Source organism: Lepisosteus platostomus, chromosome 10 (assembly GCF_059453375.1).
Source record: "Lepisosteus platostomus isolate fLepPlt1 chromosome 10, fLepPlt1.hap1, whole genome shotgun sequence".
Lineage (NCBI taxonomy): Eukaryota > Metazoa > Chordata > Actinopteri > Semionotiformes > Lepisosteidae > Lepisosteus > Lepisosteus platostomus.
In genome coordinates, this window is record NC_142620.1 from 50839972 (window position 1) to 50858950 (window position 18979).

The following is an 18979-nucleotide window of genomic DNA, read 5'->3' on the forward strand; positions in this document are numbered from 1 at the left end:
CCCGAGACATTTCTTCCTCTGAGGCTCTGACCCCCAGTTTCCTCTCCTCCAGGATGTGATGTCATCCCTACAGGACCGGCTGTCTCTGCGCTACATCGAGCACTTCGCCCTGGCGCTGGAGTCCGGCGGGGTGGACCAGAACCACCGGCTGCACCTGCTGCAGGAGACCCAGCCTCTCACCCACGTGAGTCTCGACCCGAAAACCCTCCCCACCCCCCGGGTCAGCATCCCCGTCCCCCTCCAGCAGAACGACTCCCCCAGCTCGGGAGCTCCCGGGCAACATCTGCCCCCACGGCGCGGGTAAAAGTGCCAAACAAAATGAAATGCAGGTCAAAATAAAATGTGTTATTTACGCACTGTGGCTGTGTGGTTGCTCGCTCTGAATTGCAAAAGGTTGAAAAGAACTTCGCCGGTGATCTCAGCCCTTGCTTTGTCATGTAGAGAGCGCTGACTGGAGCCCTTCTCTCCTCAGGTAGTGCAGAGGACCTACTTCCAGGGCATGAAGTGTCTCTTTCGGATCTGTTTCTTCCCCAAGGACCCCGCAGACCTGCTGAGGAGAGATCCGGCGGCCTTCGAGTATCTGTACATTCAGGTGGGGCACCAGGCCGCTCTCTGCACCTCTGTGTGCGGGAGGGACAGTAGCACGTAGCAGAACATAGGGCAGTCCAGGAGTGCCTGGTAAAAACCCACTATAAACCGTGCAGCTTCAAGGTAAACTGAAAGAAATGCACAGTGTATCGGTGCGAAAAGCACAATCATCTGTTGTGAACATTTACCAGTCATGCTGTCATATGGGGCGCAGCCCTGAGCTGCCTCACTGTAGCTAACTGGGATCTCCGACAGAAATTGATGTTTTACGCTGATCTCCGTGCCCTAAGGTAATATTTCTCGGTGTTTAAGGAGCTTAGCTATGTTCTTCAGGATTTTCCAAGACAAACAAGCTCAGCCTCCCAATGGGTCTTTATATTGAATATGCAGATTTAATTTAATGGAAAACCTTTTTTTTTGTTTGTTTTGGAGCTCTTTCAAGCATGGAGCTTGAAATATTTCAAGCTATTTCTGTCCCTGTTGAAAGTGACTCCGCGCTGTGGCCGTGTAGTTTGCGGCGTCGGGGTCAGAGGGCTGAAGCTCTTTGGTCTGCTGATGGAGAGGTGTGACGGCACTTCAGTGCCTGGTGAAATATCGGCTGTGTCTCTCCCCCCCCCACCCCAGAGCCGCAATGACGTCATCAAGGAGCGCTTCGGTGCGGACTGGAAGTCTGACATCACGCTGAAGCTGGCGGCTCTTCACATCTACATCACCGTGTCGGCGGCCAGGCCCAACCAGAAGATCTCCCTCAAGCACGTAGAGTGAGTGCCGAGCAGCCTAATCCTGTACTCCTCCAGACGCCCCAGCTGGGGACGCCTCCTCGCGTGCGAGAACGTGCCTGGGGACCCACCTCTGGGACTCGAACCCACGACCCTCCTTGTGCAGAGCCCTGTGCTCCTAACCACTATTCCAGCCAGCTGTGCAAAGGTTCTTGGGTTGGGGGGTGCTTGCACGCAAGATCCCAAATATTTTCCTACTCAAGCAGAGCAAGGCAGACCTCTGCCCCTCGACGTCTTGCCTTGCAGAAAGCACAGAGAAAGCAATGACAGTGCGTGTCAGTGGCCTGGCGAGTGCTTTGGTGTAGCGGCCGTATTAGTTTTTGATACAAGCAGGGAGGGGAATCCTGCCTATATGTTCAATAGCCGCTGTGCAGTTTGACGATGCACCCTGAGCTCTGGACAGGCAGACAGGCTTGCTCCGGCGATTTTACCCCCAAGGCAGCCTCTCACGGGCCGAGGCAGGGGGCAGTGCAACGTTCCACCATTAGAGGGCGCTGGGTAGCTCGTGGCAGGGAGTCTGCTCTGGGCTGTAGAGGGTTGCCGAATTGGCACGCTCGGACACTTCACTGCTCTTTTCTTCCACGCAGCCTGAGGCATGATGTCCAGGGTTACGTCCTCTTGGATTTGAGCGAGGCTGAAAATGGCAGGTTTGATGCCCTGGAAACGAATGGGCACAGATTGAGCTGGTCTTTTCATATCGCGGCATTATGCAAACAGTTTCTCATGGACAACACCAGGGGGCGCTGCACCAGCGTCTCCACTGTTCTGTGATGGACTGCATATACGGAAGGAGAGATCCAAATCAGTGTCCAGGGAACATGTTCTCTATGGTGCCATGAGTATGTTCCCAAGCTTTGCTGCCCTCCAGTGCACACGTTTAACAATAATGTAGATTGAACAGGTCCACTGATTCCATTAGCACCCTGTACAAGAGGCCTATATGTAGTGTGAGCCTGAAGCCCTCTTCCTCTCTCTCCCCGCGGTTTGCCCAGGAAGGAGTGGGGCCTGGAGCCCTTCCTGCCCCTGACCCTGCTGCCCACAGTGAAGGAGAAGAACGTCTGCAAGTCCCTCTCCCAGCTGCTCAAGACCTACCAGCACCCTCCTCCCTCTGGGAACAAGGTAGCGTCACAGCGCCCCCTACTGCATGGGGATTATTCCCTCTCAGGGCGTCTATCTGGCATATTGGCAACAAGGCTGTTGCACTTTCTGCACAGTGCTTGATAACGATTTATTGCATGGTTGTGTACATAGCCTTAGTGGAAAGTTATGACATCTATTAAGAGTTTTATGGCATTGATTCCAAACGATGCAATATAATTCAGATCAGTGTTTTGCTTCCACCACACTGCGCAGAAGACGGGCCAATTTCTTTGCCAACATGGGCAACATAACTCTTCGATCTGTGGAATGTCTCTGGATAGCTTGTCGGGTCTGGTAGCATGTGGCGTGCTGCATCAGCGCAGTAAGAGTGCCCTCGTGTGGCACAACGTGGAATAGCAGCCAAGCTTCCCAGGGCTGATGGGCGGTGCAAAACGCCGAGTACAGCAGTCTGCTGATGGTGGCAATCAGGGTGTCAGTGCTGATTCTAATTCACATCCATCCTCTCCCGCGGGTTGATTGAAATGATTGAGTGCAATTATTTCCGCACTTGCTCTCAATGGGGAGTTTTAAAGGAGGGATACCTGGACTCATCTGCAGCACGTTACCCGCCTGTTCCAGTCGTAACATGGTGCCGAACAAGGAAACAAGCACTTACAGTACTTGCAGGGGCAGGTTTAAAAGGCGACAAAAGTCGATGGCAGTGCAAAAAAAAAAAACACTCCTATTTTCTGTTCAACAGCAGTTATTGGCAATTAGCTGTTCGGCGGCATGTGTTGTGCCTTCCGCGGCTGTGTGTGGCGGCGCCCTGGAACAGCGCTCCGTGGCTGCGGCCTCGCTGCGTGTCCCCAGGCCGGCTGTGTGTCTGTGTGACAGCGCTCCTGCTGTGCTGGCTGTGCGGGCTGCCGGCGGGCTCATCTCTCGCGCTCTCCCCTGCCAGGTGCCTCCCCTCCAGGCCAAGCTGCAGTACATGCGCGTCCTGAACGAGCTCCCGCCCTTCGGAGGCCTCCTGTTCCACACCGTCGGCGTGGTAACTGACCCACTGCACGGACACGGGGATGGGGGGGCGGGGAGGGGAGGGGGCATCATGCATACCAGGGTACAGGGTTCCAACGGGGCAGTCGCTGTACCGGCGTATGTGTGTGTGTGTGTGTGTCAATATCCTGAGCGCTGCCCCAGAAAACTGTCCATGAACAAAACACTGAGCACACACCAGAGCAAGCACAAACACACTAGTATACGATAGCTCAGCCTCGTACAGAGTGTAGAAGGATGAGATGTAACTAGTCTGGCTGACACTTTTATTCAAAGCGGAAAATATTTTATCCAACTGGGTATCTCACCTCCGCAAATGTGTGATGTGCAAGAGCTGTGCCCCTCCTGGGCTTTGAGTACACATCATGAGTCCAGAGACCTCACCACCGCCCCAGGAGTCCAGAGACCTCACCACTGCCCCACACTGACCCGTGAGTCCAGAGACCTCACCACTGTCCCACACTGATCCGTGAGTCCAGAGACCTCACCACTGCCCCACACTGACCCGTGAGTCCAGAGACCTCACCACTGCCCCACACTGCCCCAGGAGTCCAGAGACCTCACCACCGCCCCAGGAGTCCAGAGACCTCACCACTACCCCACACCGCCCCAGGAGTCCAGAGACCTCACCACTGTCCCACACTGACCCGTGAGTCCAGAGACCTCACCACCGCCCCAGGAGTCCAGAGACCTCACCACTGCCCCACACTGACCCGTGAGTCCAGGGACCTCACCACCGCCCCACACCGCCCCAGGAGTCCAGAGACCTCACCACTGTCCCACACTGACCCGTGAGTCCAGAGACCTCACCACTGCCCCACACTGACCCGTGAGTCCAGAGACCTCACCACTGTCCCACACTGACCCGTGAGTCCAGAGACCTCACCACTGTCCCACACTGCCCCAGGAGTCCAGAGACCTCACCACCGCCCCACACCGCCCCAGGAGTCCAGAGACCTCACCACTGTCCCACACCACCCCAGGAGTCCAGAGACCTCACCACTGCCCCACACCGCCCCAGGAGTCCAGAGACCTCACCACTGCCCCACACCGCCCCAGGAGTCCAGAGACCTCACCACTGCCCCACACTGACCCGTGAGTCCAGAGACCTCACCACTGTCCCACACTGACCCGTGAGTCCAGAGACCTCACCACTGCCCCACACTGACCCGTGAGTCCAGAGACCTCACCACTGCCCCACACTGACCCGTGAGTCCAGAGACCTCACCACCGCCCCACACCGCCCCAGGAGTCCAGAGACCTCACCACTGTCCCACACCACCCCAGGAGTCCAGAGACCTCACCACTGCCCCACACCGCCCCAGGAGTCCAGAGACCTCACCACTGTCCCACACTGACCCGTGAGTCCAGAGACCTCACCACTGTCCCACACTGCCCCAGGAGTCCAGAGACCTCACCACCGCCCCACACCGCCCCAGGAGTCCAGAGACCTCACCACTGTCCCACACCGCCCCGGGAGTCCAGAGACCTCACCACTGTCCCACACCGTCCCAGGAGTCCAGGGACCTCACCACTGCCCAACACTGCTGCCCTCTGATACAGGAGGTCACACACTCAGGCTCAGCGTGTGCTGCACCCCGTGCAGAGGTATTGCAGGAAAGCCTGGGCTGGGCTCTGAGGTGCGGACGCCCCTGTCTTCTCCAACAGGACGAGAAGCAGTCCGCCACCACGCTGCTCGTGGGGCCGCGGCATGGAATCAGCCACGTGATCGACCTGAAGACCAACCTCACCACGGTCCTGGCCGAGTTCAGCAGGGTGGCCAAGGTCCAGCTCTTCCGAGAGAACCAGGGGGTGGCCCGCGTGGAAGTCAGCATCCTGGAGGGGAAGGTAGAGTCCGGACAGGCCCTGGGGCCGTTCACACTGCATCGCAGGCTGGGAGGCCCAGCAGCTCCTGGGGAGAAACCAAATCCAGGGACTTTCGGACACCCTGGCGTGCGAATCTGAATCCCGCTGGCATGCAGTTATTTTCCGATGAGAACACATCTTATTTTCCAAAAAAGAGATCAAATAGCAAATACCCTCTGTCGACTTCCTGATGAGAGAGGGGATTTGTCGGGGCTCAGGAATGATGCTGTTGTTAGCTCACTGGCGTCACCAGAAGTCCTCTGCTGGGAGGCACGGCCCTAATTAGTATTTTCATCAGGCTTTTCCACTAAAGTCAAGTGATGGTCTCAGCAGTGGAAACGAAACCTGCTTGGACGCAGGAGGTGACGGCATTTTTCGTTATAAACATTTTGGCCCGTTGAAAAACAAAAAACACATTCACAAAAATAATTAGACTATTTCACCTCTGCAGTCGCTCTCTCGTGTGTACCTTGTAGCTGTTTTTGTCATAGGAAGGAGGAGGTGAGCCTCTAAAACATGCTGTTAGGTCAGCTTTCAGACTCAAAATGTGCAGCACTGAGGTCAGAGTGTGTCCAGTGTCCATACATGTGCAACAAGGAAATGTCTGTGAGAGAACTGTCATCGTGCACACAACCCCGGCAGCCAGTGCTGACCCACACACACACAGCTGACTCCTGTCCTGACTCTTCTTCCTCCTCAGCCTCTAGTGCTGCTCATGGAGTGGCCAGACGCCATGAACTTCGCCTGTCTCATCTCGGGCTATTACAAGCTCTTTGTGGACCCCAAGAAGACCATTTTCTGCCGGACACCTGGTCAGTCCCACATGATCAAGGCAGGTATGTTAGTGAGTAGCTCTTCTGTTTACAGTGCTGGGCCTGAGAGAGGAGGGTCATGTCAGGCTCAGTGATATCTCACCTCGGACGTGTGGTGCTGTGTGTTCAATTGTACGCTGCTCAGCCAGCATCAGCTTAACCTAACGGCTTCATTCAGGTGTGCAGGGGTTTTAGTCAAGACTGTATCTTGCATGCGATGAGAAGCACAGTCTGTGACCTGATAACACCCTGCAGCCACGCGATCGTGTAGCACTTTGACAGAAGTGCCTCGAGCCCTCAGAGCTGCAGCAGCTACAGCCTCTCTTCCAGATGAATCCCTGCGGAATACTTTGGACAGTGCTTCCAAAACCTGGTCCTGGAGGAACCCTGAGCCCTTTTGTCTTCCAGTTCCAACCGAGTTCGTGTTCCATTCAGTCCAACTCTGTTCTTAATTAATTAAGATGTTTGATCTCCAGTTAATTGTTAAGAAGCTTCTTGGAAGCTGCATGGGGTTAGTAATTAGCATTGAATCAGAGACAGTTGCTGGTTTTCACACCTCCCTTCATTCGAGCATGTAAAGGGTGCTCCAGGAGCACAGCCAGGTCCCACTGCAGTGGCCATGCATGCCAGATCTTAACATGTGGACAGCTGACCTGGATTTATAAGTTAGGGGTTATGTCACCACAATGGCTACCTGGGCTCCATCTGGCTGGACGGTCATCTGCTTCTTCGCACGGGGAAAGAATAAGCATTAGCCACCATTGACTCATGCTAAACCAGTCACCCTGGAAACGTCATCCCATATTTACGCGCTCGTCTTCTGTGCCTCTGCCAAGCCCACGCCTCCCATCTCCATCCCAAGTCAGCTTCGTTTGCCAAAGGTACAGATTCTTGCTTACTTTTATGTCCTGCGCTGAAAAATGCAACATTCCCTAAACCGAGGGCATGGTTCACATCTCCCCAAGCCAAGCCATCTTACTGGTCGCTTCATGCATCTTCGCTTGTCCTGAAAGGTCTCTCGATCTCCATCTCTCTGTATTTCTCTCTTGCTCTCCCTCGCCACGACTGAAGTTACTGCAGTCATTCTCAAACTATGTCATGGGCAGCAGGACAGCTCGCCTCCATGTGACCTACAACCTCTGCATCCCTGCTTGTCAGAAGTAACACCTCCGTGCCTGCAAGCGTCATCCCAAACCATTTCGCCAAGCTGTCCAGCAATAATCGGTTCTGGCCCAGCACCATTGCTTGGTTCTTTAAGGCACCATTGGCCCTGATAAAAGGGCAGCGTCCAGGATTGTGTCATGCCCATCTCATCGGACAGAGATCTCAGGACCCATCCATAGTGCATCACTGGCAGGTCTGTCTCTCTTGCATCAGGTACAGAATCAGACAAAACACTGCAGCCCTGCCATCCGGACATCCTCCATCCAGCCATCACTTATCTCACCACCTTTCAGCTCTTCTGATAATTATCTCTTTAGATTACAGAAGTGCCCATCCTATCCCAAGACCAGTGCCCTCCATCACGGGAGCCATTAGGCTGGAAGACGCAGCGATCAGAGAAGAGCTGCCCAGAGACACAGCCCCAAGGTCAGCTGCTCAGGTGGGGGCAGACTCCCTGGGTTTCTGCTACCTGCACACCAAGGACCAGCCACAGCAAAAGCAGCAAAAGCAGCAGCAGCAGGATGGGCTGATGGACATCAACGAGAATCGGGTCTCCGGGGAGGAAGGCCGGCCTCGCACGAAATCGGACCCCACTTTTAACAGCTCGGAGTCCATAGCAGGTCTAGACACCCCTTCCCCAAACATCCCGGGGGTCCGGGCCAGGGCATACACCATGGACCCCACTCGGCGCCTCGAGAGATTCTTCTGCGACTCCTGCAAGGCCAAGCTGAAGGCCGAGGCGGCGGCGGGCGCTGGCAGGGGCGTCCGCCCGCCGGCCCCGCCGCGCTGCTCCAACTCCTGCGCCTCCTCCCGCGAGGGGGGCGCCGTCGACCTCATCTCTCTCCCCCCGCCGGGCAGCGAGGAGGACGAGGAGGAGCCCGAGGGGGGCGCCGTCCAGCCGGCCCCCCAGACCATCGCCGCCCCCCCCCCGGGTTTCCGCGACAACAGCTCCGATGAGGACGACCCCAAGCGCCGGGCGGCGGCGGCGGCGGCGGCGGCGGCCGCGGCGGTGGTGGTCGCGGGAGGGGAGGCGGGGCCAGGCCCGGGGCTGTCGGAGGAGGTGCCCGTGACGCTGATCGACAACGTGGCGACGCGGACGGTCCGGGATCACGCCCAGGAGCTGGACGAGGCGCTGGTGTCCACGCTGCAGGCTCTGGAGGCCCTGGCGGCGTCGGAGGACTACCCCCACCATCACCAGCAGCCCCCGCAGACAGCAGGTGGAGACAGGGCGGACAGGGCTGCGGGCTGTAGGCTGCTGCCGCTGTCCTTACCCACTCACCAGCAACGGGCCAGGCTCGCTGGGCCTGTCCGACACACTGCAGACATCGAGGCGCCGCGCCAAAGCCGAGACGCTGCCTGTTTTAACCGCGCGGCACGCTGGCACGTCTCCCCACAGCATGGTCTTAATCAGTGTCGTGACGCGCCAGTGTGCTTGTCATTCCTTTCCAGAGCTCGTTACATAAAGGTGGAGAAATCCTTTTTTTTAAGCTGCATGAAGTTGTAGGCTTTAAAAAACAAACTCCGAATCGCAAGAAGTGCAAAACACAGAGGAGGTCTCATTACATCTTACATAAAAGGGCATGTGGCATTGACGCTTCGCTGCCTCCTGACATTAAAACACCTTTACAGCCACCGAAATCGCTGTAATCATTTTGTAGTGAACTTGGCGGTCTGTAATTTAATTCTCTAAAAGCCCGTTATCATAATCCAAGAGGGAGCAATTCCCTCGGACAAACACTCCAGCCAAGGATGGTTCTTTCTACTTTTCTATTTATCTGATTTGTATTAAAGGACTTTTTTTTTTCAATGAAGCCATAGGTTGGTTGTTTCCCCTAAGACGGCAAGTCTGTACATTCAGCTGTAATAAACTAGAAATGTGTTGTTCTACAATATCTTGTGGTCTGTTCTCAAGAGTCATAAACCTAAAAAAATGCTCAAATGTCAGACTGCAGGTTTAAACCATTTCAAGTATTAAATGCATAAAGGTGCTTCACTAAAGGCTGCAATAGATAAGCCACAGGAATCATTTATGGTGCAATTACAACAGAAGCCTTTAAATTAAAACAAAGTACAGACTTTAAATTGCCATACTCTGTCCTGCCGAGCACAATGCAATTGTGTCTGTTGCTTTTCTGATCCCTAGTGAAAACCCTTATTAGCAATGAGTATTTCTCCCAGTCTCCATGGTCACCTCATTGAGGGTTTTTAAGATACAGGAATTTTGTTTTTCTGTCCCTGACTTTGCGTCTATGCCCTGGTCCTCTGCAGGTCTGATCGTGCTGGCAGCGATAACCCCTGAATCGTCGCTGGACTCCGGGCATGAGACCAACTCCTCCGAGCTCAACGATGTCTCCGAGATGGTGTCGGCCATGAAGCAGCACCAGAGCCAGGCCTACCTCCTGGCTCACCACGTCAACAAGGAGCGCCTCTTCAGCCGGCGGGACTTCCCCCTGGCCATCCCCGGCTGCACCACCCAGGCTCTGGGGGGGGCGGCCTTCTCGGTGGGACAGCTGCGGACCGCCTGCTCCCCCAAGCCCCTGGTTCTCACCAAGACCACCCCTCTGCGGGTCAGCCCAAGCCAGGACGTCCCGGCGCCCCCAGGGCAGCAGGGGAGGACACAAGGCCCAGCAGAGAGCCCTCAGACCGCGGAGCTGAACCTGGCAAGCACCCCCGGTCCCAGTCTCAGAGACGCCGCGGCCTCTCCTTCTCAAGTACCCGGTGGGGAGATCAAACAGGCCAGCCAGGGGGAGAAGAGTCAGGTCACTAAGGACCAGAAGGTGCCGAGCAGTGCAGAGGGTAAGCTGAGCCCTAACCCTTCTGCAAGGGTGAAAGGAAAGGTTTTCGGCATCCCAAGCCCAGAACTTACCAACAAAGCCTTACCCATCCTGTTGCCTGTGGACAGTGCCGTTTCTGCCAAGATCCGTCCGACTAACAAGCTGTGCCAAGACGCCGAGGCTGCCTCCAGTAAGACCAACAAGCCTTCTAGCTCCAAAAGCGTCCTTCCTGCCGGGGAGCTGTTCTGCACCTGCCCCGGGCGAACAGAGCCTGGACCCCAGGTGCGCCTGAAAGACCCCCAGGCACAGAAGGTGGTGGCTTTCCATTCCTCTTCCCCGACGGACGACGAGCGGCTCCGAGCGAAGGCCAAGGGGCTGCACCTGCCCACCGGCAAAGAGAGCACGGTCAGGGCGACCGAGCAGAGCCACAAGCCTCTCCTGGCTCCACCGAAGTACTCCCCACTGGCCCCGGACAAGCCGGAGCGCAAGGAGAAGCCGGAGAGCAAAGCAGACGCGTCTCAGAGCAAAGGCACCGGGGAGTCTCAGAAAGTCCCCAGGAATCTGATACCCGGGGCGGAGAGCCCCCAGCCTGCCGGTTCGGGAGACGCCACAGCTCCCGCCGCCGCTGCTACGGAGAGCAAGAGGCAGAACGGGAGCAAGAACAAGCAGCAGCGCAGCGCCTCCTTCCTGAGCTTCAGAAACCTGCTGTCGGCCACCTTCCCGGCCCGGATGCGCCGGGAGACGGACGAGCGGCAGGCCCAGCTGCAGAAGGTCCGGCAGTACGAGCTGGAGTTCCTCGAGGAGCTTCTCAAGCCCAAGGCGGCGCAGGTGGAGTTCCTCCCTCCGGGGCCCTCGCCGGTTCCGCCGGCGGGCACGCCCTGCCTTTGCCAGCTCCGCACCAGCCCCGTGCAAAAAGTCCCCGGCATCTCCCGGGAGCAGCGGCGCAGCTGCGACTGCAAGAGGATGTGCCGGGGGATCCGGCTGCCGGACACCCCCGTGGGATCGGCCGTGGAGAGGAGAGGGAGGGAAAGGACTGTCAGCAAGCACCCCCCTCCGATCCCTAAGCCCTCCCAGCCACAGGAAGGGCACAGGAGACCCCAGACCTTAGAGATCAAGACCACCCGGATCCGCTCCACCAGCCTGGAGTCCCGTGAACCCCGAGACCAGCCCATGTCCTGCTTGCCTGCCTGCGCTTCCCGGTCCGAGTGCATGGGGGCGCCTCAGTACAAGAAGCTCCTGAGACGCTACAGCATCAGCGAAGCGGACAGCAGCGAAAGGGCACCCCTGTACGCGGAGGCCAAGCCTGCCAAAGCCAAAACCCTGGAGAAGGGAATGGAGAGATCCCGAACGGGTGCCGGCAAAGTACCCGCCCCGGCGGAGCCCTCCTACGTGCCGCTCGGGGAAGGGAAGAAGAAGCCGGTGTTCTCCATCCAGGGCGAGGCCGGGAGGGAGCTGGAGCTGCTCCGCGAGGGCAGGGTGGGGGCAGGAGAGGTGGTGATGGGCCTGCCGGGAGAGGAGGATGAGGACGGGGAGAAGTGCTGCTCCTTCTGCTTCTGCTACCGCAAGTGCGAGGCGGCGGACGAGAGCAGCGAAAAGGACGAGCTGTCCTATTCCATCCCCCTGCAGGTGCTGCCGGGGATGCAGCTGGACGCAAACACCCTCCCCGTGGTCAGCAAGACCCTCCAGGTCCTGGACGCCGACGGCTGCAGTGGAGAGGAGGAGCCACAGAGTCAAGAGATTGACCTCCGCAGCTCTGGCACCCTGGAAGGCAGCCTGTCCCGGGTGCAGGCCCTGCAGGGCAAGACCTTCTCCCTGCCCGACGGCTTCCTCAGCGCCCAGCTCGACGCCAACGAGCTGCTGGCCATCCTGCGGCAGTGCGCGGGCAGCCCCCAGGCGGAGGACGAGCCCCGGCTGCAGGCGCCGCGGCTCGCCGAGTACAAGCAGGAGCTGGCCCTGCGGTTCAAGGAGTTCCGGGCCTCGTGCCGGCGCGTGGCTGGCGTGGAGAAGAGCCCCACCCGCATGCTCGCCGCCGTCTCTGCCAGCTTCCAGGTGCTCTGCGGGCTGACGGAGACCTTCATCAAGCTGGTGCGGGGGGTGCGCTCCGAGGCCCAGAGGCTGGAGCTCCTCAGGAAGGTGGAGGAGGTGGCGCTGAACTACACCTTCCTCCTGCGGGCGGCGGAGGAGTCCATGGGCAGATCCAGCAGCCTGCCCACCAAGACCAGCAGCGGCGCCGGGCTGCCAGCCCCTGCGGGCACCATGGTGGGCTCCCTCTCGTGCTCCATTAAGACCCTCATCGGCAAGTGAGGCCTCACGGGGGCCCGCACCTCACACCTCTCCTCACAGCACCCTGACTGGCTGACCGCCCAGGGCCCAGCGACACCACCTCCCTCTCCACTTCCTCCGAAAGGGGCTGCAGACCCCTGGGAAACCAAAGGGATGGGGACAGTGCACTCCCTTTCTCGTGACTCCCGGACCACCTGTTGGGTATTTGGCAAGAAGAGGAGTATCCTTACTGGTTGCATCTCTTTGATTTCTTCCCAAGCTTGGTTTTGTGCCGTCACACCTCCGGCCCGCATGGTGGCACAGCTGTTCCTTCCCCCCATCTCCGCGGAGGCCCGAGGCAGCAAAGGGTGTCTCTCTCTCTCTCCCCGGCCGCCCTAGGGAGACCCCATCCCCAGCGGCCACAGCGAGCGCCAGGCGTGGAGGCCGAAGAGGTCAGCGTTCCTCTGCATTCAGCCGGACACCAGACCGGGCCCAGGGGGAGAATCCTGCAGAAAATCATGCCAAGCCCTTCGGCATTCATTAGCGTTTTCCGTCACAGCGGCTGAGACTTGAGGTTTTCATACTGCGTTAATTTTTAAGAGATAATCTTAACATTGATATTAATCCTAATAATAACGATGATGATGGCAGTGATTAAAGAACCGACATCTAATGTGCACTGAGCAGCATATCCCTCTAAAAATGAAATGTGAGTAGCTTATTCTATAAAATTAGTTGGTTGATTGGGTGGTGTGTTTGTTCGTATGATGTTTTGATACTTGTGATGCTGTATGGATTACTGCACTGGGTATGTGAACAGTGTCTTATATGGGACTCTTCAAATGTAATGTGTTCACAAAGCTGAGTTTTTAGATCACTTCAGATGTATGTACAATTAAGACGCACATGGGGGCACAAAAGCTTCTTGATGCCTAGTGAAGAAGGTGGGGCACACATGCTCAGGGCAGACAATGTAGCAGAGACTCAAACTCACCATGGGTCACATATTTCAAAGGGACAGTCCTACTACAATGGGGAGCTCAATGCAAACCCGTTCATTGTGAAATCTGTAGAGGTGCTTTTTTGCTGTGTGATTTCTCTGATCCACACTCAGATGTGCCAAAGCAAAGGACTGGGCCAGACTCCTATACTCGCACGTGCACGAGTCTCACACACATACACACTCATCATCTGCTCATCCCGAATGTCCTTTGCATGACTCCAGACAAGCTCCTCACACGGGCAGAAAAGCATGGAAATGGCAGGTTCCCATGCTTTTCCCCATACTCATGCACTGTCTCAGGACACACAGTGACAGAGTTGAACTCACCAGCCCATTCCCAGCCACGCTTGATCACATTCCTGCCAGCTGAGATTTTAGCACGGATTGGAAGGTAAATGTCTCCCAGATCTGCCGCCCTGCAGGCCACTTGATACCTCGAGAGGTTTCCCTTTGTTCCACTTTTCTCTGAGGTCTTATTTTTTAATGGTTTTATAGGCTGGCAGAAACTTCAAAGTACCTTTACGGCAAACGGGGACTTTCCATCATGTTTAAGAAAACCGTGCTGGGTCCCCTTATCCTTCTCCCCCCAAAACTGACGTTGCAATTTTATATCTCCTATATCCAGTATGCATCTTTGGAGAGAAAAATGAAAACACACAATCTAGTATATTTTATTTCTAATGTATTTTAATAAAACAATCACCTGTTCTCTGTCTAAACACCTCTCTCTGTCTCTTTTGTCCCTCTCCCATGCCATCAGACAGCTGGCATGTGTGTGAATCTGCAAAGGACAGTGCGCAGCAATATCCTGGAAGCTAGCTTTGCGGTCTGGGTGCACTCGGGATACTCTTACCAAGTCACGCGGCAGACGGCGGGTTGCTTTTGTGTTTTGGCAGTACCATTCATCCGCTTGGTTCACCGTTCTCGCACAGCTCGGGCTGCAAATGCGTTCACCCCATCCTAGCGGGATCTTTTCAGAGCGAAGGTTCCATTCTCTAGCCGAAGCTTCTTCGCTTGTTTTGTCTCGAAAACGTCGTCTGTGGCAGTTCGCGGAGTATGCTGGGCTTGAGTGATCCCTGCACAGACTTCGTCTCCCCTGGCCCCCTTCGCCCCTAAAGGTGACCATCACCCACAGCCACGATGACCACCTTTGAGAGATGTCGGGGGGGTGGGGGGGTTACCCTTTTCTTTATCTGCGTGAGTGTGGGTCTGTGTGTTTTGAAAGTGTCATACTTTTTAATTCAATCAAGATGTATTATATATCATGACCTTGTATATAATGTACAAAAAACAAACGGGTGATTTGTGAGGATGAAAATACACTCTTTTACAGTATTCAGCAGTGGCAGTGCAAAGGTTAGCAAACAAGGCTTCAAACTGTTTTGTAAAAAAGTACCACTCAACTGTATCTTAGTATTATTTCTAGTAGTGATGTATAGTTACAGAGATCAATAGTCTAAAATTATATTTAAGAAAAATTATAATTCTAAAAGCGTGGGCCATGTTTATTTTTATAAAATATATATGTTTAAAAACTCACTGTTCTTCCATTATTTTTACAGAAACAATCTTTTTTTTTTTTTACACTTTTTGTGGTCAAGTGATTCGCGTGTTGCCATGATTTTGCGTTTTTCCCCTTGGGCTTCGATTGCAGAACGAGATCACCTCCTCTGTTCCATTTTCCTTTTAGAGATCATTTGGTTAGCTATTTAGTTAGCTGATGTTCCTTGTCTTCACCTGTAGTCTCCTGTCTGTGTATTGACGTGGTTCATGTTTTAAAAGCAATAAAGTGAAATAAAGTTAATGACACGTAACCTGAGAGGCTGGCTGAGACGCTTGTGGAATGGAGTCCGACATTACATGGAGGTGTCGTTGTTGCCGCCTTAAAAACAGGCACAGCACAAGAAGAGCAGAAAGATAAAGACAAACCAGAACTGCATCACTGTGGTCACTGAAGCCACCAGACACAGGTCTGTCTCCGCCCGTGCTTGCTCGTAGCAGCTGGCAATAACTGAAACGTCAGCTCTTGGATCGTGAGATAAGCATGTGACCGCTTTGCTGGCACCCAAAAGAAAGCAGGCAAAGGCTCTCTGCTCAGCCACAGCTGTGGCCATGAGTATTATGATCTGGCTCAGGCGTCCAACCCTAACCCTACCTTTTAACGTGTGATAAGATCACCAGGACATACTGTAGGAAAAAAAGATGTAGGATTCCTCAAATACTAACCCTAACGTCCACCCGAACGTTAACCCTAACCCTAATGCTAACTCTAACGTTAACCCTAAACATCATGTTAACCCTAATGTCTGCCGTTTCCTGCTTCAACCCTAACAATAACTCTAACCCTGATATTAATACTAATGTTCTACGGACACGCCTGATAAACGGAGATGCTGTAATTCAAGTTGTTCATGTGCAGAAACAGGCTGTGATGTGGCTGGGCAAAGGAGTCTGGAAGAGCAATTGGGCACGTCAGTGACTGCAGCTCACTATGCAATACGTGTTTGGAAATATTTATCCTTAATCAGAAGAACAGTCTGGGCAAAGACCTCAGATCAATAAGTTAGCAGAAACTGGAAGAACAAGTATGGCCTCCTCTCGTTTGTGACTTGTCTTATTTCCTTTTGCTACTGTACCCAAACGAGATAAGAGGACACTTTCTGGATTGCTGTGCTGAGACTGTTCCGTCAATCGAGCGCGTGATCGCGGGACTGAAAACCAAACATTTCTCCGAATCAGTGGGCTTTTCAAGATACTCCTTCGGCCTTCTGACTAGACAGCAGCAGCCCCAGAACAAAATGAGTAAACATTGTGTTTTCTGTAAAAATACAGGGTATCGGAAGGCCATAAATTACAATAGTGATTAAAAGACAATCAAGTGTGCACACGTGCACCGGGTTAAAGATCTATGGAGCAGATCATATTTTGCATGCAGGTGTGCAGCTTCACAAGTCACATGGCAGCTGGTTTACCTGAGCTGCCTCAGTAGCTTTAAGACCTGTATCAACTCAGCTGTGGTGCAGAACTCCCTTATCCTCTTATCCTGTGTTGACTTTTCTGTTCAATGTGTTTGGTTTAACAGGCTGGGCTTTTGTCCAGGTTCTGTAGCTGCCAATTAGGTTACTTTGCTTCTTTAAAACGTGATGAAACACATAGTTGAGAACTGCCTCCAGAGCTCTGTCAGCAGTGACACACCACACTGGAGATGACTATTCATTCCTGAGTCCCTTCTCTGAGGATCCAAGGTCTGAAAAACAGGTTCTCTGCACCCAGCCTGCCTCTGCCTCACACTTGAAAACTGACGTCCCAGGAGCAGTCTCTGTCCTGTGTGACTGGGGACTGAACCTGCCAGGGTGGGTGAACAGTCTGTGCAGCTGGAAGATATCGTGGGGGTGTTTACCCAGGTGTCTCAGAGCCGGAGAGGCTAAAGCGTTCCCAACAGCTCCCTCACCATCACATTGCGACATTCCAGATAAACCAAGACCCCCCCCCCCCCGCCCCCCACTCTGTGGCCAGAGCAGCTGACTCTTCCTTCTTCAGGGTGATCGGAACTGTGTTGTTTTCTTTCCAGGATTGTGGAAACCGCAACGCATTTCTTCTTACAGCTACTGAGTGGCTGTTCACTCCTGAACCAGAATGAAGCACAAGGACTTTCTTGTGTAAAACCATGCCGTTTGCAAAAAAAAAACAGAAAGGAAATGTTAAAAAGTTCTATTCTCTCCTTTTATCCGTGACTTAACATCCCTACCAGTGCACCGGTTGCCATTACTGAATGTCTCAGGTGTCTTTTATGTCCCTTGGCTGCAACATGGAGCTGTGGTTAGGGTCTGGAACAAGCTGCCAGGAGGTCAGAAGAGATATTTCCTATTTTCACTTCTTTCAAGAAACAGCTGAATGAGATCCCTGTGTTAATTAGCCCGGCAGTGGCTAATTACCCTGTAACTGGATGTTGTGGGTTCAAATCCCTGGTGAGACACAGCTGGTGTGTCCTAGAGCAAAGTACGGTACTTCATCTAAACTGCTCTGGTATAAAACACTCAGCTGTATGCAAGGGGGCAAGTGGAAATTGCCTTGGACAAAAACACTAGCTGGGAAAATTGGTAATTAACTGATGTTGCAGTCACATGGCAGATTTAGGTAATTCTGTGGTGTTTAATTGGCGCCTCTGTAAACCACTGCTGGTCTGATGAGCAGCTGCTGACATCCTTACCACTCTGGGCACACACAGCACCCCAGGGGGGAGGAGAAAGGGCAGACGAAGTCACCACTTCTCCATCTTCATCCCCGCTATCCAACTGCTGACCCCTGGCGGGGATCGCAGGGGGTAACAGGAGAAGACCAGACCTGCCCCTCCCCGGCAGCAGTCTCCAGCTCCTCCCGAGGGAGTCCCAGCTGTTCCCGGAGACAGCCGAGAGATATCATCCCATTCTCCCTCGGAAAAAGTATAATCCTTTGATACTCAGGAGTAAATCAGGGGAGACATCCGGTAGCTGGGGCTGGGTTGGAGCATTTTCCAGTGATGTTGCTCTTTGTGCCTGCGAGAGAGGCGGGGTGGCTCACATTCACATTGATATTTTGAAAATGACTGAACAGAAGGATACAAACGTCAGGGTAGCATTGGACACATCGGGCCCGTTTGGTAATTATCAGTTATTTGATCTTCATCCAGCTGTTTCATGCAATAACAATAAATATATATAAGATAGAATAAGGCGCCGCATGATGACCGTGCTCGTTAACATCGAGTCCCTTCTCTGTCCCTATTGGTGATAGTAACTGCGCGAAACAAACTCAAAACTGGCATAATAAATGAAATTCGCATTTTGCATTGCATTTTAATGGAGTTTAAGGCATTTTTTTTAAAAAAATAAAAAACTGCAAACAACCAAGAAACGTAGCAAAGTATGAACCACTCACAATAGCCTGCTGCGCAGCAGAATGAAACCAGCCACGTTCTCTTTGAGCTGGTGACGCATCACGGGAACGTTTGCTGATGTAGACGGCGCATTGGTCTCGGTCTTTGGGAACCTAAGAACTTTTGCCCTTGCCTCTGTTGTGAGAATGGCAATGTTAATTGAAATTAATTAATTAAGTTAATTGAAATCGGATTGAAAATGTTGTGTTTTTATTCTGGGTCTAGGCATTACAGTGCAGTATATCACACCTAGCTTTAGGACCAGTGAAATAACCGCGTTTCTCCTTTTGAAACGGATTTTTCAATGTGTCGGCTGAACTGCCGTCAGGTGACCGTCTCCAAGCAGGACCCGTGAGTTTCAAGGTTCCCAAAATAAATCAACATCTTTGAACAAAGTTTATTTGGTTTCATGAGAAACGTCATCTTGCCACAGCAGACGAGCAACGAGGGAGAGGGCGGATCGTTTTTTCTAAAAAAAAAGTCCTCGAACCTGAGTAACCAATCAACACAAAGAAGAGCTCTCTCGCGGGGCGCGTTACGCAGCGGCGTGAGCCAATCCCGTTCAAGAAAGCTCTTGGACCCTGACGAATCAGAGGAGGTGTATGGGGGAGGCGGGGCTGCGTGACGTATGCGGACCGCCCACGTAAGAGGCGGGGGGGAATCAGAAGCTTGCTCGCGCCCTG

The 18979-nt window shown here is 53.9% G+C and overlaps 1 protein-coding gene and 1 long non-coding RNA gene across 4 annotated transcripts in view; one reads left to right on the plus strand and one right to left on the minus strand.

Moving 5' to 3' along the window:
• frmpd3 (FERM and PDZ domain containing 3) overlaps positions 1-15200 on the plus strand; it is a 105522-nt gene extending 90322 nt beyond the window's left edge. For 2 of the 3 annotated variants that reach the window (XM_088596997.1, XM_088596998.1), the window contains 9 exons: positions 53-184; positions 473-592; positions 1213-1349; positions 2360-2486; positions 3406-3495; positions 5169-5348; positions 6067-6202; positions 7660-8559; positions 9611-15200. In XM_088596997.1, the coding sequence (XP_088453123.1) occupies positions 53-184; positions 473-592; positions 1213-1349; positions 2360-2486; positions 3406-3495; positions 5169-5348; positions 6067-6202; positions 7660-8559; positions 9611-12420 (4632 nt within the window). In that variant the 3' untranslated portion in view covers positions 12421-15200. The remainder of the gene's footprint in view (positions 1-52; positions 185-472; positions 593-1212; positions 1350-2359; positions 2487-3405; positions 3496-5168; positions 5349-6066; positions 6203-7659; positions 8560-9610) is intronic. The other variant, XM_088596999.1, reaches the window with a different exon arrangement.
• On the minus strand, positions 14860-18821 carry LOC148653913 (uncharacterized). The gene is made up of 2 exons (XR_015924878.1): positions 18299-18821; positions 14860-17916 (listed from the first exon to the last, which is right to left on the minus strand). It is a non-coding gene; the product is annotated as an uncharacterized LOC148653913 (long non-coding RNA).
• Between the last annotated feature and the right edge of the window lie 158 nt (positions 18822-18979).